The sequence below is a fragment of the Molothrus aeneus genome, chromosome 3 (genome assembly GCF_037042795.1).
Source record: "Molothrus aeneus isolate 106 chromosome 3, BPBGC_Maene_1.0, whole genome shotgun sequence".
In the NCBI taxonomy this organism is placed as follows: Eukaryota; Metazoa; Chordata; class Aves; order Passeriformes; family Icteridae; genus Molothrus; species Molothrus aeneus.
This window is the reverse complement of record NC_089648.1, coordinates 68,476,305-68,496,469: the sequence shown is the minus strand read 5'-3', so window position 1 is coordinate 68,496,469 and position 20,165 is coordinate 68,476,305. Positions and strand designations below refer to the sequence as shown.

Below are 20,165 nucleotides of genomic sequence, written 5' to 3'. Positions count from 1 at the left end.
TGTTTTCAAAGAAGTCATTCTGTTATGAATTTGTTGGGCAGTTGGTTTATTTCCAGAGAAGAAAAGTTTATGTTGTATAAATATATAGAGATAAGTAAGATGAAAAATGCTGCTTTACAGTTTTTGTTAATTTGTATTTTGTTTGATGATGCAGGTCTGCATTTTGTTACATAATATACTATTTTTTTCTTTCTTCAGTTGCATTTTTAGCAACTTTGCCTAAGTTTACATATTAATTTAATTTTCAGGTTTTTGGCCTTAGGGGTGATCCTTTTTCTTGCTTTTGAGGAGGAAGTGTACCTGGCAGGATTGCTAGAAGATAAAGCATATCACAGAACATCAAATAAGAATGATGCTAACTTAGCAAAGACAAACTGTATATTTTTAGTTTGTGTGGGGTTTTTGACCTCTGCCAAATACTTGGGTTTAGCAGTTGCATAGTTTGGCCTTACAATCTATACCAATGTATACCCAGTATTACAGATATATTTTAAGACCTTACTTTAAAACAGATGCTGCTCTAATTTCTTCTGCTAGAATTAGTTTTATGTCATTAGAGATCTAAGTCATTTTTTGCTTCCTGCTGTTTTCACACTTCTAGGGATGTTCCGTTCTACCTTAAGGTTGTTTTGAGTTTTTGTATAGTAAAATAAGAGAAATGGATTTTAGCTTTCCTTTTCTGCCTTCTGTCTCCTGTTCCTCCTCCTGTCTCCAGCAACACTGAGTTTTATTTGCTAGACTAGAAGACAAGCCGATGTTATTAAGACTAAGTAGCAAAATGGTACTGATTTCTTTTCTTTCAGATCTCTATAAAAATGGTCTTCAGAGGGCTAATTTTGTACCATTCATTGCTGTGCTGAAGGTAAGGGGAGCCACTTGTTTAATGCTTTTCAGTTTTGCCTGCTTTATTAATTAATTTGTAGGAGATTTGTAGAGGATTGCTTTGATGCAAGTTTCCACATTATATATATCTGCTTTAGCTATTTTGAGCAAAACTAGTTGAAGGTAAGGCAAGAAGGGACTTTTTCCTTCTGGAATTAACATGTTTTTAAAGCTGGACTTTTTTAACATGAGAAAAAATTATCTTTTTGACTAAGGCAGCAGAAAGTGTGTGTTTGGATAAGATTTTCCTGCTGGCACAGGTATGCTGTGTAACATAGTGTCCCTCTAATATTTATACTGTGTTGTACTTGTGGATATCTTACATTTATAATGTTAGAACAGCTTGCAGTTACTTTGATGTAAGGAAAGTCGGGTTTGTTCTGTACTTCTCAATTACCTTGTTTCTAGGTCTTTCTCGTGTGTAAGTAGTTTTTTTTCAATGGCTGTTTGTGAGGCTTCACATAATGTTCAAGAAGCAGTGGCTCTGAAGCAAGCTTCCTTCAGTCTGCATGTTGTATTGTGGGAGGTCAAAAACTATAATAGCTTCATTTAAATTTAAAAATGGAGGATCCTTCCTCTGTGAATAACATAATTGGTGCTTATTTTGCTGTTAAAAAGAGTATAAGCTGAAATGACACTTAGAAGTTGTGGACAAGTTGCAGATATTTTTTATTCCCAAGCTACAATTGTATTGTTATGTTATTGGGGGCTAACATACAGGTCTCTTATCCTGCTCTGGATTGACATGACATGTAAAATGGAAATATCAGCATTTCCCTACTTCACAGAAGTATTGCTAGAATAAAAGCATAAATAATGTTAAATAATATTGGTATCTAGGATAAAAGAACTGTAAGGTTGAGTTTAGGTAGGTTTGGCTTTTTGATAGGAGATTTGGAATCACTGAATTGATGCATTGACTGGATGTTCCTGCTCAGATGGTCAGCAGCAAAGCAGCTGACAGTCCCTAGCAGTTTCAGTGGGCCCTCTCAGAATTATAAGATTGCTTAATTGCCTAAGAACCTTTGAAAATCCCATCTAATGTTGACATTTGTACAATTATCAGGTTTAAAAGTTAATATGCCATTGACATGATTATGGCACTCTGGTGCATCTCAGAATGGCTGTATATGAAGTCAGGGAGGTTACTAGTGAGAGTGGTTCTTACCTGGATGGCTTTAGAGAAGTAAGGAACATAAAAACAAATTAACATACAACTTCCATTTCAAATCGTTGAAAAGGGCTTATTTTGTAGCTGTCTGCATAGGATGAGAACTCCCAATCATAGAGTATTTTCAAGCATAGAGGTAGTTTCATATGCATTTGCTTTTTGAAATGCAGCAACCATGGCGGGTCATTCTTTTCTATATGTCTTTCTTTGTTGACTCCTAGTTTTCTCCCTGATAAACATAAGACTCTTCCATTTCAGTGATCATCAGGCTTTAAGAATACCTATCATGTATGCTTATTTATAGTTTCCTTTTTTGTCTTTTTAGCTAGCTGAATTAAAAAATATGAAATGTAGTTTTTGCATCAGAGCACCTCATCAGGACTGGGAAGGTAATAAAAATTTTTTAGTAGGAAATAGATGGAATGCTGAGAGAAGCAGTAAAGGTGGCTTAGTCTAGAGAATGGAGTACTGCAAAAAGAAACAAGTAGCACAACCCAGACAAGAGGCAGATGAATATTATCATCATAATGAATGAAGGGAGAAGCAAATGTTAACGTAATTCGCAAGGGCAAATACTGGATTTCCTGTACTTGTTCTTTTTCCCAGCACCTTTGTGTTTTTACACTGCTCTAAATATATGTGCCTTCAATGTCACTTTAATAAATATTACCAGTGTAGCAATATTCTTTCCCACAGACATAATGATGTAATGAAAAGCTGGATCAGAGAAAGCTTATTCACAAAATGCTTCTCTGACCCTGGTTGGGAAGTGGAAGGATAAGGGCATGATATTAAAATTATTAATAAAAAAATATTGAAATCTACATTTTTAATTCAATATAGCAGAAGTCAGCATTTAAAAATCACACTGGAATGTATTCTAGAGTATGATTTTAACCATTGACCTTTATGTTACAAAGGTGTGGATAGAACATTGATACTCTGGCTTTTGTGGTTTGAGAAATGCAGATTTAGGCCTCCCCAATGTGTAGAATCTGTGTGATGACATTGGTGTGAATGGATAAAGTAGCTTCTGCCTCAGATGCGCATAATTCTGTGACTAGGAAATGTAAATATGATTTCTTCTAGGATTTTTGTGAAAGTGGGAAGGAAAATACTGCATTGGTTGCTTGCAAATGTTTGATTTACTGTCTTCTCAACCTTTCCCTCACTCTTAAGCCATGTGTGTCTGTTGGTCTCATCTGACCTGTCCCCTGGTACTGGCTTTGACAGCTGGGACTAACTCCTAGCTTAGTTTTCTCTGGGCTCAAAGCCTCCCAGAGGGCTTTGTTTGGGGTTTAGTGGGAGTGAATAGGTGGGTTGGTTTTGTTTGTTTTTTTCAGTAATTAACTTTTATGATCATAAACCTTAAAATAAGACTTGAGCACTAAAAGTAGTTCAAGTTCAGCACAGGAGTTTCAAATTTCTTTAAGTGTTCTTGGGAAGGTGGAATGAATGGAAACTATTGGCAGTATATTTCTGTGAAGAAATGCTTCACTTGAAATAGCTTTCAGGCTCTTTTCATTTTTGTCAGTGGAACACATACTTTCTAGATACCTGGGTAACTGTTACACAAATATCTTTTCTTGTCTTCAAATGATCAAAAGTAATGGTTTCTTCCCCAGATCTGGAGTTACCCATGTTCATCCTCAAGTTTTTTTAAATTTTCTACAGTCTATGTAATTCCAATATCTGTGTTTGCATTCTATTTCTTACAAAGATAACTGTAAACCTGTTTCTGTGGAATAAGCAAAAGGGTGAAATAGCACTCTAGAGAAGATACAGTTATCTTCCAGAGTTTGTCCATATTGTCTTTCTAGGTGGTAGATTACTGGGACAAGTGATTGTCGTGTGAGGTTGCAACTGAAAAGTTCCAATTTTTAGAGCCACATGAAAACTTCAGGTCCTACAGCTGGTAGCCACATAAAAGCCCCAGGTCTGTGTCATTGGGCAGGTCAGTAACACCACTGGCAGCTTTTTTTGCCCTATGTTCAATTCTGATCTTATCCCAGTGTTCTCTTGAAATAATAAATAGTTTGAGATGTATTTTTTCAGTGATTCTTTAATCCTCTAACTCAAAGCTTTATAAACTCTGAATTCATCAGTTCATTGTTGTGGCTATGATTCTTTGGGACACTGTATTCCTTATGAAAGAGTTTAGTTTCTGCAACAGATAAGAGTGCTTCTTCAATCCATGAAATTTTACAAAGATAGAGCTTTACAGAGAAGTATTAGGAAGAAAAATCTTTTAATTCTATAATTGTAATTCGATTCAGTCTCTTCCGATTGAGCTTTTAATCTCACAGGATCTCTTGCTGAGCATTTTAAAGTATGTGGAATTCCTGTGTGATTTTTTTTTTTAAAGACAGTTCTTGAGAAAATCATTGATTGCTCACAGTTACTTTGTTCAAATGCAGAGAGCAGAAATACTCTAAAAATTGTTACTTTCAACCTAAAAGAAATATACAAAGTTTCTAAATGTTTTAAAGCTGATTTACAAATAAAGCTGTGTATCTTGGAATCACACAATTAATTGTTAAGATTGGAAAAGACCTTGAAGACTATTGAGTCCAACTGTTAACCCATCGCTACCATGTCCCCAGGTGCCACATCTGCATGTCTTTTCTCTGGGGATGGTGTCTCGCTTCCTTGGACAATCTGTTCTGATGCTTGACAAACCTTTCTTTTGGTGAAGAAATTTTAATCCCAGGTCCTTTTTTGCTGTGGAGCTTTCCAGCCATTCTGTCCCCAGCCTGTAGCGCTGCCTGGGGTTGTTGGGAGCCAAGTGCAGGACCCAGCACTTGGCCTTGTTGAAGCTCACACCACTGGCCTTGGCCCATGGATTCAGCCTGTCCAGATCCCTCTGCAGAGCCTTCCTGCCCCCAGGCAGATCAACACTGTGCTAATCTTTAACAACTTGATGTAAGGTGTTATGTGAGGCTCTTGGAAAAAAAAAAAAGGGGGAGAGAAAGCGTGCTTTAATTTACTGTTTTGGTGTTTTGGCAGTAATTTTGGCAACATTTTAATTTTGGCAGACATTTAATGAAGACGTTTACATCAACCCTCAACTGTTCTGAAATCCTAACTCTAATTCAATGGCTAGTTCAATGTTTCATTCTCTGAAAATCAGGAAGGAAAGCTCCTCAAATAATTTGTTGTGTAGAGTCAGTAACTTGAGTGAGCAGTTCTTGTGATTCCAAAGGTTTCCTGGAAGTGTAGCATGAAGCTTCAAAATGTCAAGCTGTGTTGAAGTACCAAGTATGTAACTTCTGTGTTTTGTCAGGTTTTCTTCATGCAATAGACTTGCACTACACTAAATTTTAACTAAAAGTCAAAAAGTTTTAGGGCCCTTCATAGTCTGAGTATAACTTAAAAAGGCCAAATTTTAGAAAAAAAACATAGGCTTTGGCTACCTGCATTTTGCTTTGAGTAAAGGAGAGGAATGAGCTAGAAATCTGTTGTCAGTGGGACATGAATTTACTTTCAACATCTTTTTTTCCCTTCTTTTTTTCCTTCTGCTATTAGGGACCAAATAATTATTTATTTTAAAACTGTTCGGTTAAAATGACTTTTAACCATAAGTAAGCATTGTACACTCCTCTCAAATAGAAAGCAATGCATTATTTATACACTGTATTTCCCTGTCTTTCTTAAAATCAGTTAATGATTATTTATTTAGAATGTTGCTGGCTGTGGTTTTAATTAAAGTGTACCCTTTCCTACAAAGCAACAAACTGAGGAATTGAAAAGCATTTTCAGTTTTCAATAGCTTAGTATGAGAACATGAAAAATACTTGTTTTAAAAACATTTAGAGCTGCCTCTAAGGAAATTGTGGGAGTTAGTTTTGTACAAAGGCATTTGGTAGATATAAAATGTCTTTGATGGTGCAGTCAGCTTTTGTCCAACCACCTGTGTGAGAAATGCAGGGATTTGTTGAGTGGCGGATCTGCCTCTCTCCTCCCCCCTCTCCCAAAAAAGTCATCTCCTTGATGAAATTGATTTGTCAGTTTGTTCCAGTCTAATGGTGTGATAGCCCAGCAGCTTTCAGTATGCTGAATAGTTAAAACCTGCTTTTGAGGTCAGTGTCAGCCACTCTGACCCCTGTGAACTGTCACCTGAGTCAGAATTGCAGGGATTAGGCCTTTGATATTGTGATGGCTTCGCCTATCAATTGACTTTTTCATTACTGAAGATGTTGGGCCTTTTGTTTCCCTTCTTAGTATGTAACCAAGCAAACTCCTAAGTAGAAGGAGCATTTGTTCTTGTTCTCTCTCTGTGCAAGTAATAGAAGTGCTCATCTTTTGTGAAGTGTACCTAATTAAACATAGAAAAAATAAAAATAGGAAATACAGCCTGATTGCAAGTATTTTGTGCTGCAAGTATTTTTGAACCTCAGTATAATTTCTGTGAAATCTTAGTTTGATAAATTTGTGAAACTATCAAGTAATAAAATGTTATATATAGAAAGCAAGGTGTCAGATTAGAAGCTACCAATCCATTCTGCATTCAGCCTTCTAAACCTCTATGTGTGTGTTAAATTTAAACACCAGGGTTATTTGAATTCTGTAGTTCAGAGCATGTAACTGTTACAATATTTTATAATGTATCTATTTCTTTACTGTGTTCTCAAGGGATGAAGTGTTCAATTTGTTTACCTTTTATATCTGTTTTAGGTACTTCCTCCTAGACAGCTTATTTAGATGCAGATCAGAACTTTATTTTAGGATTAAATAGTTGCTACTGTAACTCTGTGCCAGGCTTCCTGCCTTCTCCCTTTCTTAAATTGTTAGGATTTTCCTGAGCTCTTGCTTGGTTTGTTTGCTCCTTGATTAAAATGACTAAATGAAAGCATATCATAGATATGGAATAGTTGATTCCTGCTGTATCAGGGTAAATTAGTCTAATTACACGTGGCAGTTCTGTTTGCTTGTGATGTAATGTGAAATGAGGTCCTGCCTCCCCCTGAAAAGCCCGAGCCAATTAATAAAGCTTTTAAGCTCTTTGTCACAGGCCACCATGGAGGTCTGCAGAGAAGAACTTTAATCCAATAAACATTTCATTTAGATCATGAAAAGAAAGCATGAGGAGAAGCTCCTGCAAGAGAGGGTGTTACCAGCAATTCTAGTTGTGAAGAGATGTGAGGAATTTGCCAAATTAACCAAGAGGCCTTCATATTTAACACATAAATGTGTCAAAACTAATAATAGAATAATTTAATTTGAGTTGAACCTTATATTGTTAAAATTCTAAGAAGCCACAACTGTTTTCTTCAAAGACTTTGCTGTTGAGTTGGATGGACAGGGCAAGGGGAGGTTGTGAGAAACCCAGATAGCAAATAACACTGGCCGAAGCTGGTGGAAAGGGGGAAAAAAAAGGAATAGATAATTAGGTGTAATTAGCGTGTATGAATTGTTGTCTCCCTGCCCTTGCCTTGAATAAATTTCAGAGAAAAAAAAACCCTAGTGGCAAAAACCCTTTGATGTAAGAAGAGTCATTGTGGTTTGGCAGCATAAAGGCAGTGTTTTATACTTCTTACATAATGGTTGTGATACAGAAAGAGTGAATGGACCCTGCACCCCCCAGCCTGCTTTACAGCAAGGACTTTTGGATTCCCTTGAAACAAAATGCATCAGAAGTTTTCAGTTGTGGGTAATGAGGTAGTGGACCTCATCAGAGCTAAGCGTAAGCCATCTTTAGCCTTTGTTTAGATCTTAATCGCTTTTTTTTTATTATTATTATTCTGGGAAATTCAGTTTTGTAAATCATGACTACTTTTTTTTCCTTTCCTTTTTTTTTTTCCTGCCTGCCAACAGTTCTGGCAGGAGCAAAGGCTAATACTGGGGAAAAGAAATACAAATCAAATGTTAAAAAGAAAAACAACAGCATAAAAGAAATCTAGACAAATAACTTTGTCCAGGATATAATTCCAGTGAAGTACATGTATTGGGATAAATTTGACCCTTAGCTTACGAAACATCATGTTATAAATTCAGCGTGAACTCTTGGTGTTTGTTTCTCACAGAATGCACAGCTTGCTTATTAGGAGATTGAAAGTTACAGTCATTACTGGTCCTTCAGCAAAACTGGGTGTTATGCAGTGATTTGTGGTTTGCAGGTGGGTTTTTTTCCTTTTGTATTTATTCTTATTCTGCAAGGAAGATTTTTTTCAGAAGTGATGGGAAATGGGGAGCACTGTTCAGTGTAATTCTTAGTGCATGGAAGTTTACTCTGCCATTCTTCTGTTTCCTGACTGGAAAAAGGAGAGGCTACTTGTCTCAGAGCCGGCACAGCCACATCTGTACCTCCTGAATTCTTTCACTTTTGTCTGAATATCTGAAATACTATTCACAGAACAGTACATTTTAAGAGTCTCTCTTTTTATTCATGCACCATTATTTTACAAGTTAATTGTCTATTTTTCCTCTTCTTAGGGGGTAGCTGATTTGTAGCTAGACATTAAAATAAGTTATTGAAAAGTTGTACAATAGATCGTATGTTCCTTGTGGTTGCAAGAATGGTGGGGTTTCTTAGTTGTTAAAGTTTTGAAGGCTGTAATGTAAACTTTTGCAACTTCCACTGAATGAATTTTGCCTCTCAGTTTATCTCTGCTAAACTCTTCAGTTTAAAGTTTTAATGTTCTTGTCACAAGTCTAAGAAAAAGATTGATTGCAAAAGTTATATTTGGCAATATTTATTTTCCCAGATATTTTTGCTCTAAGTCCACTGAAAAATAATTTGCAAGCAAAATGTTTGTTATCCCAAATCAGCTTGAGAGTGATTGCTTTCCCTGATATTGTACAGGATTTTTGGATGACATTTAGAAAGTTTTCCTCAAAATTTGTTCATGTGGTTCGTTGGTTTTTTTTTGTTTAGTTTTGTTACAATGTTTGCAATTGGGATAAACATGAAGTATCTGAGGCTATTGCAATCGTTTCCCATATTTAATTATTGCAGAAGAATATAGGGGAAAAGATTGTAAAAAAATCTTTAGTTAACCCTGTAAAGCATTGCACTATTTTGTAGAGCAAATAGCCTTTTCTGCTTGAAGTTAATTTGGTCTGTGAAAGGCAGTACCTGAATACCACGCCAGATAAGTAATTATTCCTGATTGTAATGTTGGGGTTTTTTTTCAGGTATAGGTCACAAGAAATTCAGTTAGGGTAGAGTATGTACAAAGCTAAGAAATATGCAGATTTTCTGTTGTAAGATTGTGTAAAAATTATTTACAGTTAATACTTGCACAAAGGTTAGAAAGGTTGATGAAGTGATACTTAGTTTTGCTTTACTATTCACTGCATGTCAAAATGTAATTATGACTGATTCATGAAACTGTCTTAGCAATGAACCATCTTTATTAAAATGCTGATCAAGAAAAGAGCTGACAGTAATAAAGAATAGAACACTTTAGTCTTGTTGCTTTTGAATGATTGCTAATTACCCCAGAGGTCATGTATAGTGCTTATGAGGATTCATTGACATTTTCTTTAAAGTCTACTGTTTCAACAACATCTGAACAAGGAGACAAAACTATATGTACATCCAACAATGCTTGGACCAAGTTTTTCTTCACCACCAAATACCTGGTGTTTCCCTTTCTCCTTCCTCCTATTCCTGAGTACATCTCAATCCCAAGGATTAGTGGAGCAGAAAGTTAGGAGCGCTACAAACTTGATTAATTTCCTTTTTTTTTTGTTTGTTCTTTTTTTGTTTTCAAGTAAGGCAAAAGGAGAAAAGAAGCAGCCCTTTGAAGGTGCCTCACCTGTACCATGCATACTCCTGTCTAACAGTCTGGTTGATCTCCTTGTAGAGCTGCAACAGAGAGGAAACTGCACTTACCCTTGTACACTTCTCTCAGCAGGCTGTGGACAGACCAGTCCAGCTCCAGATTCACATTCTGAAATTTCATATTCTGAAATTTCACATTCTGGTGACTGTCACATGCTGGTGACTTTGAAAGTACACTGGCTGGTGACTTTGAAAGTACACTGAATTAAAAACCTGTGGGTATGCTTTGTATATCAGCAATATTTTTATTCATTACATACTACATTTTTGCTGAAGATGATTCTTGTTCTGCCATGGTTATAGAAAATGCAGTTGTAATAGTATCCTTTGGATGGAGAAGCCTTTTCTTTAAATTGCTTAAGGAAGAATATTAAGAAAGAAGAAATAATACGCTAGTTGATAATTTAACACTATATGGAGTCAAGTAATGAAAAATAAAAAAGGTTAAGTCTAGTGAGCTTTGTTTACCTGAGGAACTCTTTCTCTGTTAGCTGGTGACTCTCATCACATCTACATGTTGTGTGATGTGGAAGAACACCTTAGGCTGAATGTAAATGTATGAAAAGAATGATTGCAAATGAACAATCGAATTATTTTCTGGTTTGCTGGAGGAAAGGAGTACTAGTGATCCTGTGACCAAATCAGAGGATGCATTTGAAAAGGAGGGTGAGATCTATGTGAAAATTGTGATTACTTTTCCTCAGAAAGAGTGGCTGGAAGTTGCACTTCTTAGATAGGCATGGTTACTAATAGTAGGTGTTCTGATGGGCTTGTTCAGAGGCCAAGAGTGTGAATTGTGCAGCTTTGCCTGCTTGGAGATAGGACTGTACTCTTCCTTGCTCATATGGAAAATCAGCATTTGATACTGCAGTGCTGCCACTGCATTTTCCAGGTGTCTGGTTTCATCCAGGCATGAAAGGCTGTGGAAGCTCAGCACCTGTGGGAATTAAGGTGACGATCCTCCTAAACTGAAGCACTCTTGTATCTCTGCTCCCCTACACCTTCTCTGGAGGTCCTCAGGTGGACACAGCTAAGTGCTAATCTAAACACTCCACTTAGTTCTTTGGCTGCTGATTAGAACTGTGGGGTGATTAGTTTGTCTATTCTTGTGGTCTAATAGGATGATTTATATGTTGTTTTTTTTTTATTTTTGTTTTAATACCATTAAAATTCAGAGCAGAGAATGATAATTGAGTTAACTTAGGGTGATCTTCAAGGTTAAGAAGTATCTACTCACCTGCATTATCAAGTGTTACAAGCTGATCACAATAAGTGAGCTCAGAGGGCACATGGTACTTAGTGTGGTGTTCGTTGTGGACTGCAAGGCCATCTATGGCATTTCAAGGCTTTTTGTGACACAGGGGAGACATGTGTGGCACAAGTGTAATAAAAAGATTGATTGCAAAAATTATATTTGGCAATATTTACTGCCAAAACTTAAAACTTGAGAACTTGCAGGTTATTCAGCAAATGTAGATTGCCTTTTGAAATTTTCTGAAGTTTCTTTCTTCATAATAATCTATCTGTCATGTGCTTTAATTTCTTGAGCAGTTAAACATTTTAATAGCTACCATTCTTGATTGCAGCAATAAGGGAATATCAGAGATGCTTACTGGAAAAAAAAAGTATTTGTTAGTCTGTATTTAATAACTTTCTAGAATAGATCTTTTGACAGTCTAATTTTATCTATTCTGTCTAAAGGTGGTTGTTTTAAGTGTCTTGAGTTGAGCCATGACGTTTTACCTTTTTTTCCCTTCTGAAATAAAAAGTTTTTGAGCCACTCAGTGGGAGTGAGTCCATGCTTACACTGCATTTTCAACTTACTAATTGCATTTTCAATTCTGTAATTGTATTTGCTCTTTGTACACATAAATACATAATAACTAATTAATTTTATGCATTTGAATTGAATAGGGTAAGTCAGACTTTAAATATCTCAATAGAATAAAAAATTTGTTGGAAACTGAGGATGGTTCCAGCAGACTGACTGTAGCTTCAATATTAAGCATGTATTTCAAAAGGATTTTAGCCCAAAATGAAATTTGCAAATTTAAAACTCCATCTTAAGAAATGGAAACCAATTGTTATAGTTATGGGTTTGACAATTAAGTGCTAACAACCTGAGCACTCCAGTTAGTTCTTTGGCTGTTGATTAGGATTCCATGGTGATTAATGAGTGTGAGAATGCAATCACATCCATAGCTTTAATCAGTCCCGTGCTGGATGAGGAAGTCCAAAGATGGAGAAAGAAAGAACTTCTATATGTAATCTTAGTAGGGGTTTTCCCCATGCTGTAAGAAGCTGAATGGTAAAAAGTAGAGAAGCCTATCCTTTCACCCCTCTCCAAACTTCCAGGATCTTTAAATTATAGTAGTGATTTTTTAGTACCATGATGCAGGAGAATAATATTGCTGATACCTGTGAAGGGTAGACAAGATGCATGGTGATACTCACATAGACACTCTCTCTGATGTTCAGTATTTCATTTTTACACTGTGAGCAGGATTTGTTTTTCTGTACCATGCTACCATGCATCTGGTTTTCTTTTTTCCAGATCTAGTATTTTAAATGTTTAGCTTGAACATTTACATTTTTTTTTTGTGTGCTTTATTTTATTTTGTTGTGTATTCTGATTATATGCTGTCTTTTTAACATTTAGCCATGTATCCTAAAAAAAAGTTATAAATATGCATAGTTTTCCTTCTGCTTTCCTGTGAAACAGATAAGTGAATGTTTATGTGTACAGAAATAAAGAACCAGGGTGGGTATCCTTGTTGACGAAGGAGACCCCAAAAAGAAAATCTTTGGATCTCTACTCAGCACATAACTTCTCTGTGACCTTTCTGAGTGAGCAAAGATCACCATGTGCTGCATCTCTCTTTAGAGCTATCTCCAAGGGTACATTCTTAGCTCAGAGAAGAGATGGTGGTGTTATTGTCTGGCAGTGTGAGCAATCCTCCTACTACTGCCCTTCGGTTCACTGCTGCTGCTGCTGTCCCACCTTTTCTCTCCTCTACTATGCTGAGCTCAGTTTGTGTAAATAACATTTCCCACTTCTGTTTGGTGCTTTGGGGTTTTTTTGTTATGTTATTTTCCTTTAGCACCTATGGATCTGTACTTGTCACATATTCACATAAGGAAAGGTTGTTCCTACCCTGCAAAGGTAGCTTATACTCTAACTGCAGGGATCATGTCCTAAAGGGCTGTTTTCTGAGAGTGTGTTGTGATTCAGATGATGATATTTGAGTTGAATGGCAGGAGCTGTTCATTTTATGTATATTCATAGAGTGTCTTAACACAATAGGTGTGGGTGAGCTTTGAAGTGTCTCAGTGAAAATAATTAGCAATGAGTATGGATAGACACCTGAACCTGTAGAAGGGTTAGGGAATTCCTGTGGCTCTTATTTGTATTTAGAATATGATCTCTAAATGGCCAGAGTACTTTCCTGAACTGACCATCAGTCTGGAGAGACCAAACATATCAATTAAATAGGAACTTCCCAGGAGTAAAATGCCAAATATTTCCAAAAGAACTAAGTATTTCTTGGCTCTTCTTAGCTGTCCTCTGCTTTTATGCTTACACTGTGCATTACAGAAAACTGCTGTACATCAGAATTCTGTTTTTCCGTTTTGTTTACATTTGGTTCAGTTGACTTCTGCCTCCTAAGGAAGCAAAAAATCACTAGGACTATATGAATTGTATTTTATAGATCTCTGAACTGGATTCTGCTATTGCATTTTTGGCTGAAAGGTCTTACATCTAACAGGGTTTTTTGAAATAAACTACATCATGTTGTATCATATTAGAATCAAAAATAGTACATCATTACAGACAAAACAAACAAAGCTTATAGGGAAGGAAATATCTCTGTTAGGCAATGTTTGTATCTTAAAAGAGGTCCAAAAACTTAAATAATTTTTTGAACACAGAAGTTCTTTTTAACTAGAGTCACTAATTATAGTGTTTTTTCCTGAAGAGTGATAATACTAATTACTTCAAAGACAGAGAAAAGAGAAGGAAGGAAAAAAAAAAAAAAAGAAAAAGGCATCTTCTCTTTAGCTGTATTGGTGGTATTTACATCTTCAGTTTCATGGTTCTTACCTTTCTTACTGAAACTCATTCAGTGTTATGTCATGGAGTCATAAAAGCTGTCGGTGCATGGAAGGAGTGACAAATTTGTAAGTGGAACACAGTGGACTAAAACAGTGTAGCACTGGGCACCCATTTCTGTTTCATCAAGCTGCACAGACCTGCATAACATAGCCCAGTACAAGTCTGTATCTGAGTGCACAGGACACCTGCTTGTCATTGGCAGCTGGGCCTCCAGCACCACTGTAAATATCAGGGAACAATTTTACACCAGCTACAGTGTTCAGGTGTGCTTTTGTTTTTTCAGCTCTACCATAACCATGGAATACTCTCAAGTATATGTGGGTCTATGTTCACTTTTCACTATGTGCAACACAACACCCTAAGGGAGCAGTAGAGTTTATAAATCTGACTTGAAGGCCAAAGAGATGAGGCTGAATTCATGTAAAAGTCCCATCTCTTGTTTCCAGGAAAAAACAAGCCATATTGATTAACAGCATTACTAAATTTGCAAGTATCTAAAGTTAATCCAAGTAATCTCATCATCCTCAAAGCTGTAGTAGTAATCTGTGGGGTTTTTCCCACATAAAGAAACATAAAGAAAATAGTACTTAAGTTATTCTACTACTTTGGAAAAAGAAACCATTAGGTGGAAAGATGCTGGCAAAGAAAAAATAACTGAACTAGCTTTGCTGTGAAATTTCAGTAATCTTCCTTCTGGCCTTGGCTGCCAGACTGATGCTGAGGAAAAGCTTAAACATCCTCCCTCCCCTGTGCATATTATTTATTACATGCCTCTGGAACTTTTTTCTTCTGCTCTGTTATTCTCTTTCTTTGTGAGCTCTCATGAAAAGAAAGGGAATAGATTATAATAATATTGTAGCACCGATGCTATTGTGTTTGCAGTAGCCTTAGTCCGAGATAATGATTTGATTAGCATGGCTTTTTCACTAACTGGAATTAAAGATACATGGATTTTCCTGGGATTCTGTGCTTTCAGGATGATTTTTGTTTTACCTTCTTTCTTCAGCTGTATATCTTTGCAGAGAAGTTGGAGGTTAAAAGTAGGTATAGAGCTTTCACTAATAGCCAAGGGCAAAAAATTAGTGCAATGAGTCATCACAGTAATTCCTGCAGATATTTGTGGTCTGTGTCCTATGCAATGCATTTGTTCAAAAGGGCCATTGTTCCCTAAATCACTGATGGTAGTTCTTCTAAATATTTTTCCTGCAATGTAGTTGCTGTGACTGAGGTTTGACGTTTCCAATTTTGTTATTTGATTGGCCTCAAGGAGGCCTTGAAAATTTTGAACATGCAGAATATGAAATACTTGACAGGAATATTAAAGATAAACCAAGATAGTTCACAGTGCAGTGAAGAAGCAGACTAATTTAGTGGATTCTAGCAAATGGAAGAATTTTACTGGTGTTGAATTACATTAAAAAAAATGTTTTATTGCTTAAATTTAATTGTTGATACAGCTGTGTTTTCTAAAATACGAAAACTTTCCTCTCTTTCTTCTATAGCTTCTTTTGCTTCTTGCTCTATATAACACCCAGAAGTTGTGTGTGTTGGAAATAGTCATAACAGATAAGCAGAGCTATTCCCTTTGTTGGGGTGGGGTGGGGGGGTAAAATCTTGATCTTACTGATAGTAGTGAGAATCTTACTGTCAGCCTCAGGCCTTGAATCAAAAAAAGCACCCTTTAGTACAGCTGGGTTTAAGTTTTTTAACAGAAGCAATTAGTGTAACTACTCAGGGACATCCGTTTCACACTTAGACTCCTACAGGTTGTTTAAAGGAGAGCAGAAAGGATCCTCTTCTGAGTTAATTCATACATTGCAAAAATGAAATAAAATCTTCTAGGTACAGAGCTTTTTTTATTCCCCCCTCATCCATTTTGCTGCAAAACTTGTTGTAGTTCATGTTTGATCTTTGTATCAAGATCAAAAATTATTACTCCTCTTAGTAAAAGGAAAAGATAAAATTATTTTTAGCTTATAAAATAGAAGTAGTTTCACTTGTTGCTAGAATTTGTGTTCTATCAAACTTCTAGTGCTTCTAATTTTGTATTTCAAAAGGTATATATTTTAATGTGAAAATAATTTTTGCAACAAAGCGGTGCCTAGAGAGAATGAGGAATATCCACCCTCATTTCATCCCATGTGCTTCTAATCTATATTAATTTTTTAGTTGATGGACTTGTGATAGGCCTTTTTGTTTTGCATATGTGAGTGATTTTCAGCTTATTTTTTTGCTTCGATAATTGCAAATGAGACTTCAGCTTTTAGATCTTGAATTTCAGTTTTGCAGATGATATTCATGCTGATGGTTTATCACAGCAGTGTGTCTTCTCTGTATCACAGACAATAGTAAATACAGCTTCGGCTCAAGGAAAGCTATTTTTTTTTTTTCTGTAGAAATACTGCAGCACAGTCCAGCTTGATTCTGGAATAGACTACAGAAAACGAGAGCTTCCAGCTGCTGGAAAACTTTACTACCTGTAAGTTTATCTATGATATTGTATTAGCTTCCTTCTTCCTTCTTATTAGCCAATAATTTCCTATTCAAGGGGAAAAGAAAATTGTAAAGTAGAATTAGCAGGGTGTGACTTTTCCTTTCTTTGCCTTCTGGTCCATTTTGTTCAGCAAACCGCCTTCCATTATGCTTTGATATTAACTTCATTAAACTACATTTTTGGTAACCACACTAGCATCATTTATAATGTGTGACTGAATAAAAACTAATTAGATTTTTTGGGGAGGTGTGGTATTTGGAGAACTGAAGTGACAGATGGTTAGAAAGTGATGAATATCCTCTTGTAAGAGACTGCACAATTCTCTTATAATAGAATAACATCCTTATTGTATTTAAGTAATTAAGTATTTATAGAAATCCAATGACAAGGATTTATTTAATTTTGGGTGTTTCCAATGCTGTGGATTAAAAAACCCAACACCCTTCTGTTTTGACAGATTGTTTTTGTTTATCATGACAAAATTTCTTTAGCACTTTATATTTGCAAATAAATATATTTTAAAATATATTTGCAGATGTGTTTCTGCTTGCAGCATAAATCTGCCTTATAGGAATATCCTCCTTAATACTTTGAAACCTTTGCAATGTTACATTTTTCTGTCTTGTATTTTCTCTTGTAATATTATTTACTCAGTGACAACCTGAACAAAGCAGACTACAGTCACTTAATATTAGATTTATAATAGTTGTATCTTTAAAATACTGATTTAAAAATCATGTTTCCAGAAAGGTGGGGTATTTTCATCACTGTGATGGGTGTTTGAAACCATGTATGTCCATGCTACTTTTTAATGAAGTTAGATGTTGTAGCTGTTTGTCTGGAAGGAGGAATACTGCTTGGTAGAACTTTTCCTGCTTTTGAAAGGAAGTGACAGAATTTCAAATATGGAAAACAGGTCCAGTGCAAGTTCTGTATCCTTAAACTGTGGCTGTATGAACTTGAGAAAAGTAGCTCTTGTGCTGTATTTTTGCCTGGCTGCACTTGCTCAGTGCTTTGTCACACCTGCTCAGAAGAACTTTCTGAAGCCACCACTGATACCTGTGCTCATCATGGCCCTCCTGAGTGCTGCTGTCCCTGCCTGTGGTGCTGCTCCCTGGGCCTGCTGCACTCTGTGACTTTCTGCTGGACGCTGTGGAGAGCACCTGCCACATTGTTTTCCATAATCTGGAGAAAGGAAATGGATGTTTGTGGTTTCTAGCAGGTAATAGGCCAAACATGGTGCCTGTGGCATCAGCTCTAAGAGGAGAGCAATATAAACAAATTCCAGGAGTAGTACCCAGCCAAAATATCTCATTGTGTTCTGCTGTAAAACTTCTGATCAAGTGAATAGCAGAGATGGGCAATAATTCTGTCTTATGGATAGATCTTATTCTCTCTTACTGGATAGATGTTGGTTGCCTTCAGAACTTGATGTGTAAATCATTAGGAAGCAGTGGGGTGAAAAAATTATTAAAAAACCCCCATAGCTGCCAGTGGAATTAGGTACTTATTTCTTTATCCTTTCTTCTTCTGAGGGAATCTTATTAATTCTTCTATTCAAATTGGTTCATTTGAGCTTTAACCCTGTAGAACTAGCTTAGTATGTGGGGATTCCTTTTGTTTGGTTTGTTTTAAAATTGGGTACAGTATTTTGCTACAGATTCTAAAATTTAATTAGCAGGCTTGTCCCCCAAAGAAAATGTTCTTGTTCAACATGTATATGTTCTTCTATTAATGGCTATAGTATCATTGTCATATTTTTTTAAAGAATCCTCTTAATGCTTCATATGTTATGTAGTCCTGTCTTCATTTAAAACATGTAACTGAGGGTTACTTAAAACTGTTTCATACTCCTCTGAGAGCAGTCAGTGTAACACCATTACAAGATGCCTGATCAAAGCAACTTCATCGATCTCAGTCTCAGGTGTCTATTTTCAAAACAAACTTTCTTGGCAATTAGGTACAAATATTCACCTTAGCATCATATTCACCTGTTTCTTCTGGTAGCGTTTCAGTTGAAATTTCTGTTACTCATATGCATGCACATGCACATACTCTCTGAGATAGATACAGATATATAGATACATTTATACACACATGCACACACTCTTTACTCCCTTTTATGGCCTTTTTCTCTGGTGTTTTGTCTGTTCTTTATTGTTTTGTCAGAGGAATGCATCACACCAATATCAGTGTTGAGAGAAGCTTCTAGAATTTTATGTAACCTCCTAGTCAGAAAAGGTTTTTCATGTCTTCAAAATGGCACTTGTATAAGTCCATGGGTTTTTAATTTTTTTTCCCAAATTCTTTGTATCTACAAGGTTTGTCATCATTAAGCTTTAGCTAAAAAGTAGTTACTTCAGTTCTGCTCTTAACATTTTTAAGGTGCTTAAGGCCTAATGAGCAGGAGAGTATGTGTTTAACAAGCTGATATTCATTTGTCAGTTAAGAGGATGTCTAGAATTGTGTGAAGCAGTGTGACTTCAGTACATCAAGATCTATAAGATTTCACACCAAAAGTTTACACCAACTTTATGAAGCATTATATATCCTAGTTCTAGTTTGTTGTCTACTGTAATAGTAATTTACTATTCTCAGCTGGAAATCTTATCTATCTATCTATCTATCTATCTATCTATCTATCTATCTATCTATCTCTCAATTCATCTTTAAGAATAAAACATGGAAAGATTGGCTCACTATCCTATTCAGTGATTAAAAAAAAGTTTTCTGATTGGACTGATTTTTTAATTCTTTTGGCCCAGAAGATGAATGTAAACTTTACTTCAGCTATCAGCACAGATATTTTGCATTTTTACCATCTGTGGTTGATCTTTTACCAAGCAGTGTTAGGAACAGAGGTTGGGAAACTGCTAAAACTGCTAATAAACAGATGATAGTGGTATTTTTAATTTCACAGTTTAATTTTGCAAATTGTTTGGTCAATATAATCGGTTGACTTGACACAGCAAACCCCTCCCCCCCCCAAAAAAAAAAAAAAGAAAAATCTGTTTCAACATTTAATTTCACAAAGTCCCCTCTCAGAAATTTCAAAGGATACTTCTTTAGGTGCTTGACTGCCTTGCCTTGCCTTGTCTATTTGCTCTTATTTTGCATGCAAGATAGAGCCAGAAGCCTTTTTTCTCATTGTGTACACATAGTGTTAATGGGTCTGCTCTGCCTGTATTGCCTCATTACTGGAAACAGCTCAAAACACAGAAGTCTTTCAGTGTATGCAAATAAGGCAGAATCATCTACCTGAGAGTTAATATTCTCTACTTTTAAGTGTATTCTAAATGTAATGTTTGTATTTAGAGCATAACATCCTGTTCTCTTTTTTTATGGGCAAAAAGCTAAGCAGGCTCAGGCAGCTGTTTGATGTTGGCTTCAAGTGTTATTAATTTCATATTCTATTATTCTTTTCACTGTAGCACAAGTGAAGCTGATGTGGAGGCTGTCATGGATAAGTTGTTTGATGAGCTGGCTCAGAAACAAAATGATTGTACGTAAGTTAATTTCTCTTGAAAGAGAATACATTTAGAACACAATGCCCAATCTCCACTGACCAATTAATAAGTTCCATTGCTGTATATGGGTTGATGCCACACTCAAGTGGCAGTCATTGTATCAGCATTTTGTCTAATTTATGTGTTGAATCATGTGCTATTATTCATGAAGCTATGCATTTCCTATCTGTAAGAGATGAATTTTATAGTAA

General features: G+C 36.0%; 1 protein-coding gene across 1 annotated transcript in view; it reads left to right on the top strand.

Moving 5' to 3' along the window:
- Positions 1-20,165, top strand: part of AFG1L (AFG1 like ATPase) — a 64,707-nt gene that overhangs the window by 23,243 nt on the left and 21,299 nt on the right. The window contains exons 7-9 of the mRNA XM_066547133.1: positions 804-862; positions 16,350-16,432; positions 19,879-19,949. Of these exons, the coding sequence (XP_066403230.1) occupies positions 804-862; positions 16,350-16,432; positions 19,879-19,949 (213 nt within the window). The remainder of the gene's footprint in view (positions 1-803; positions 863-16,349; positions 16,433-19,878; positions 19,950-20,165) is intronic.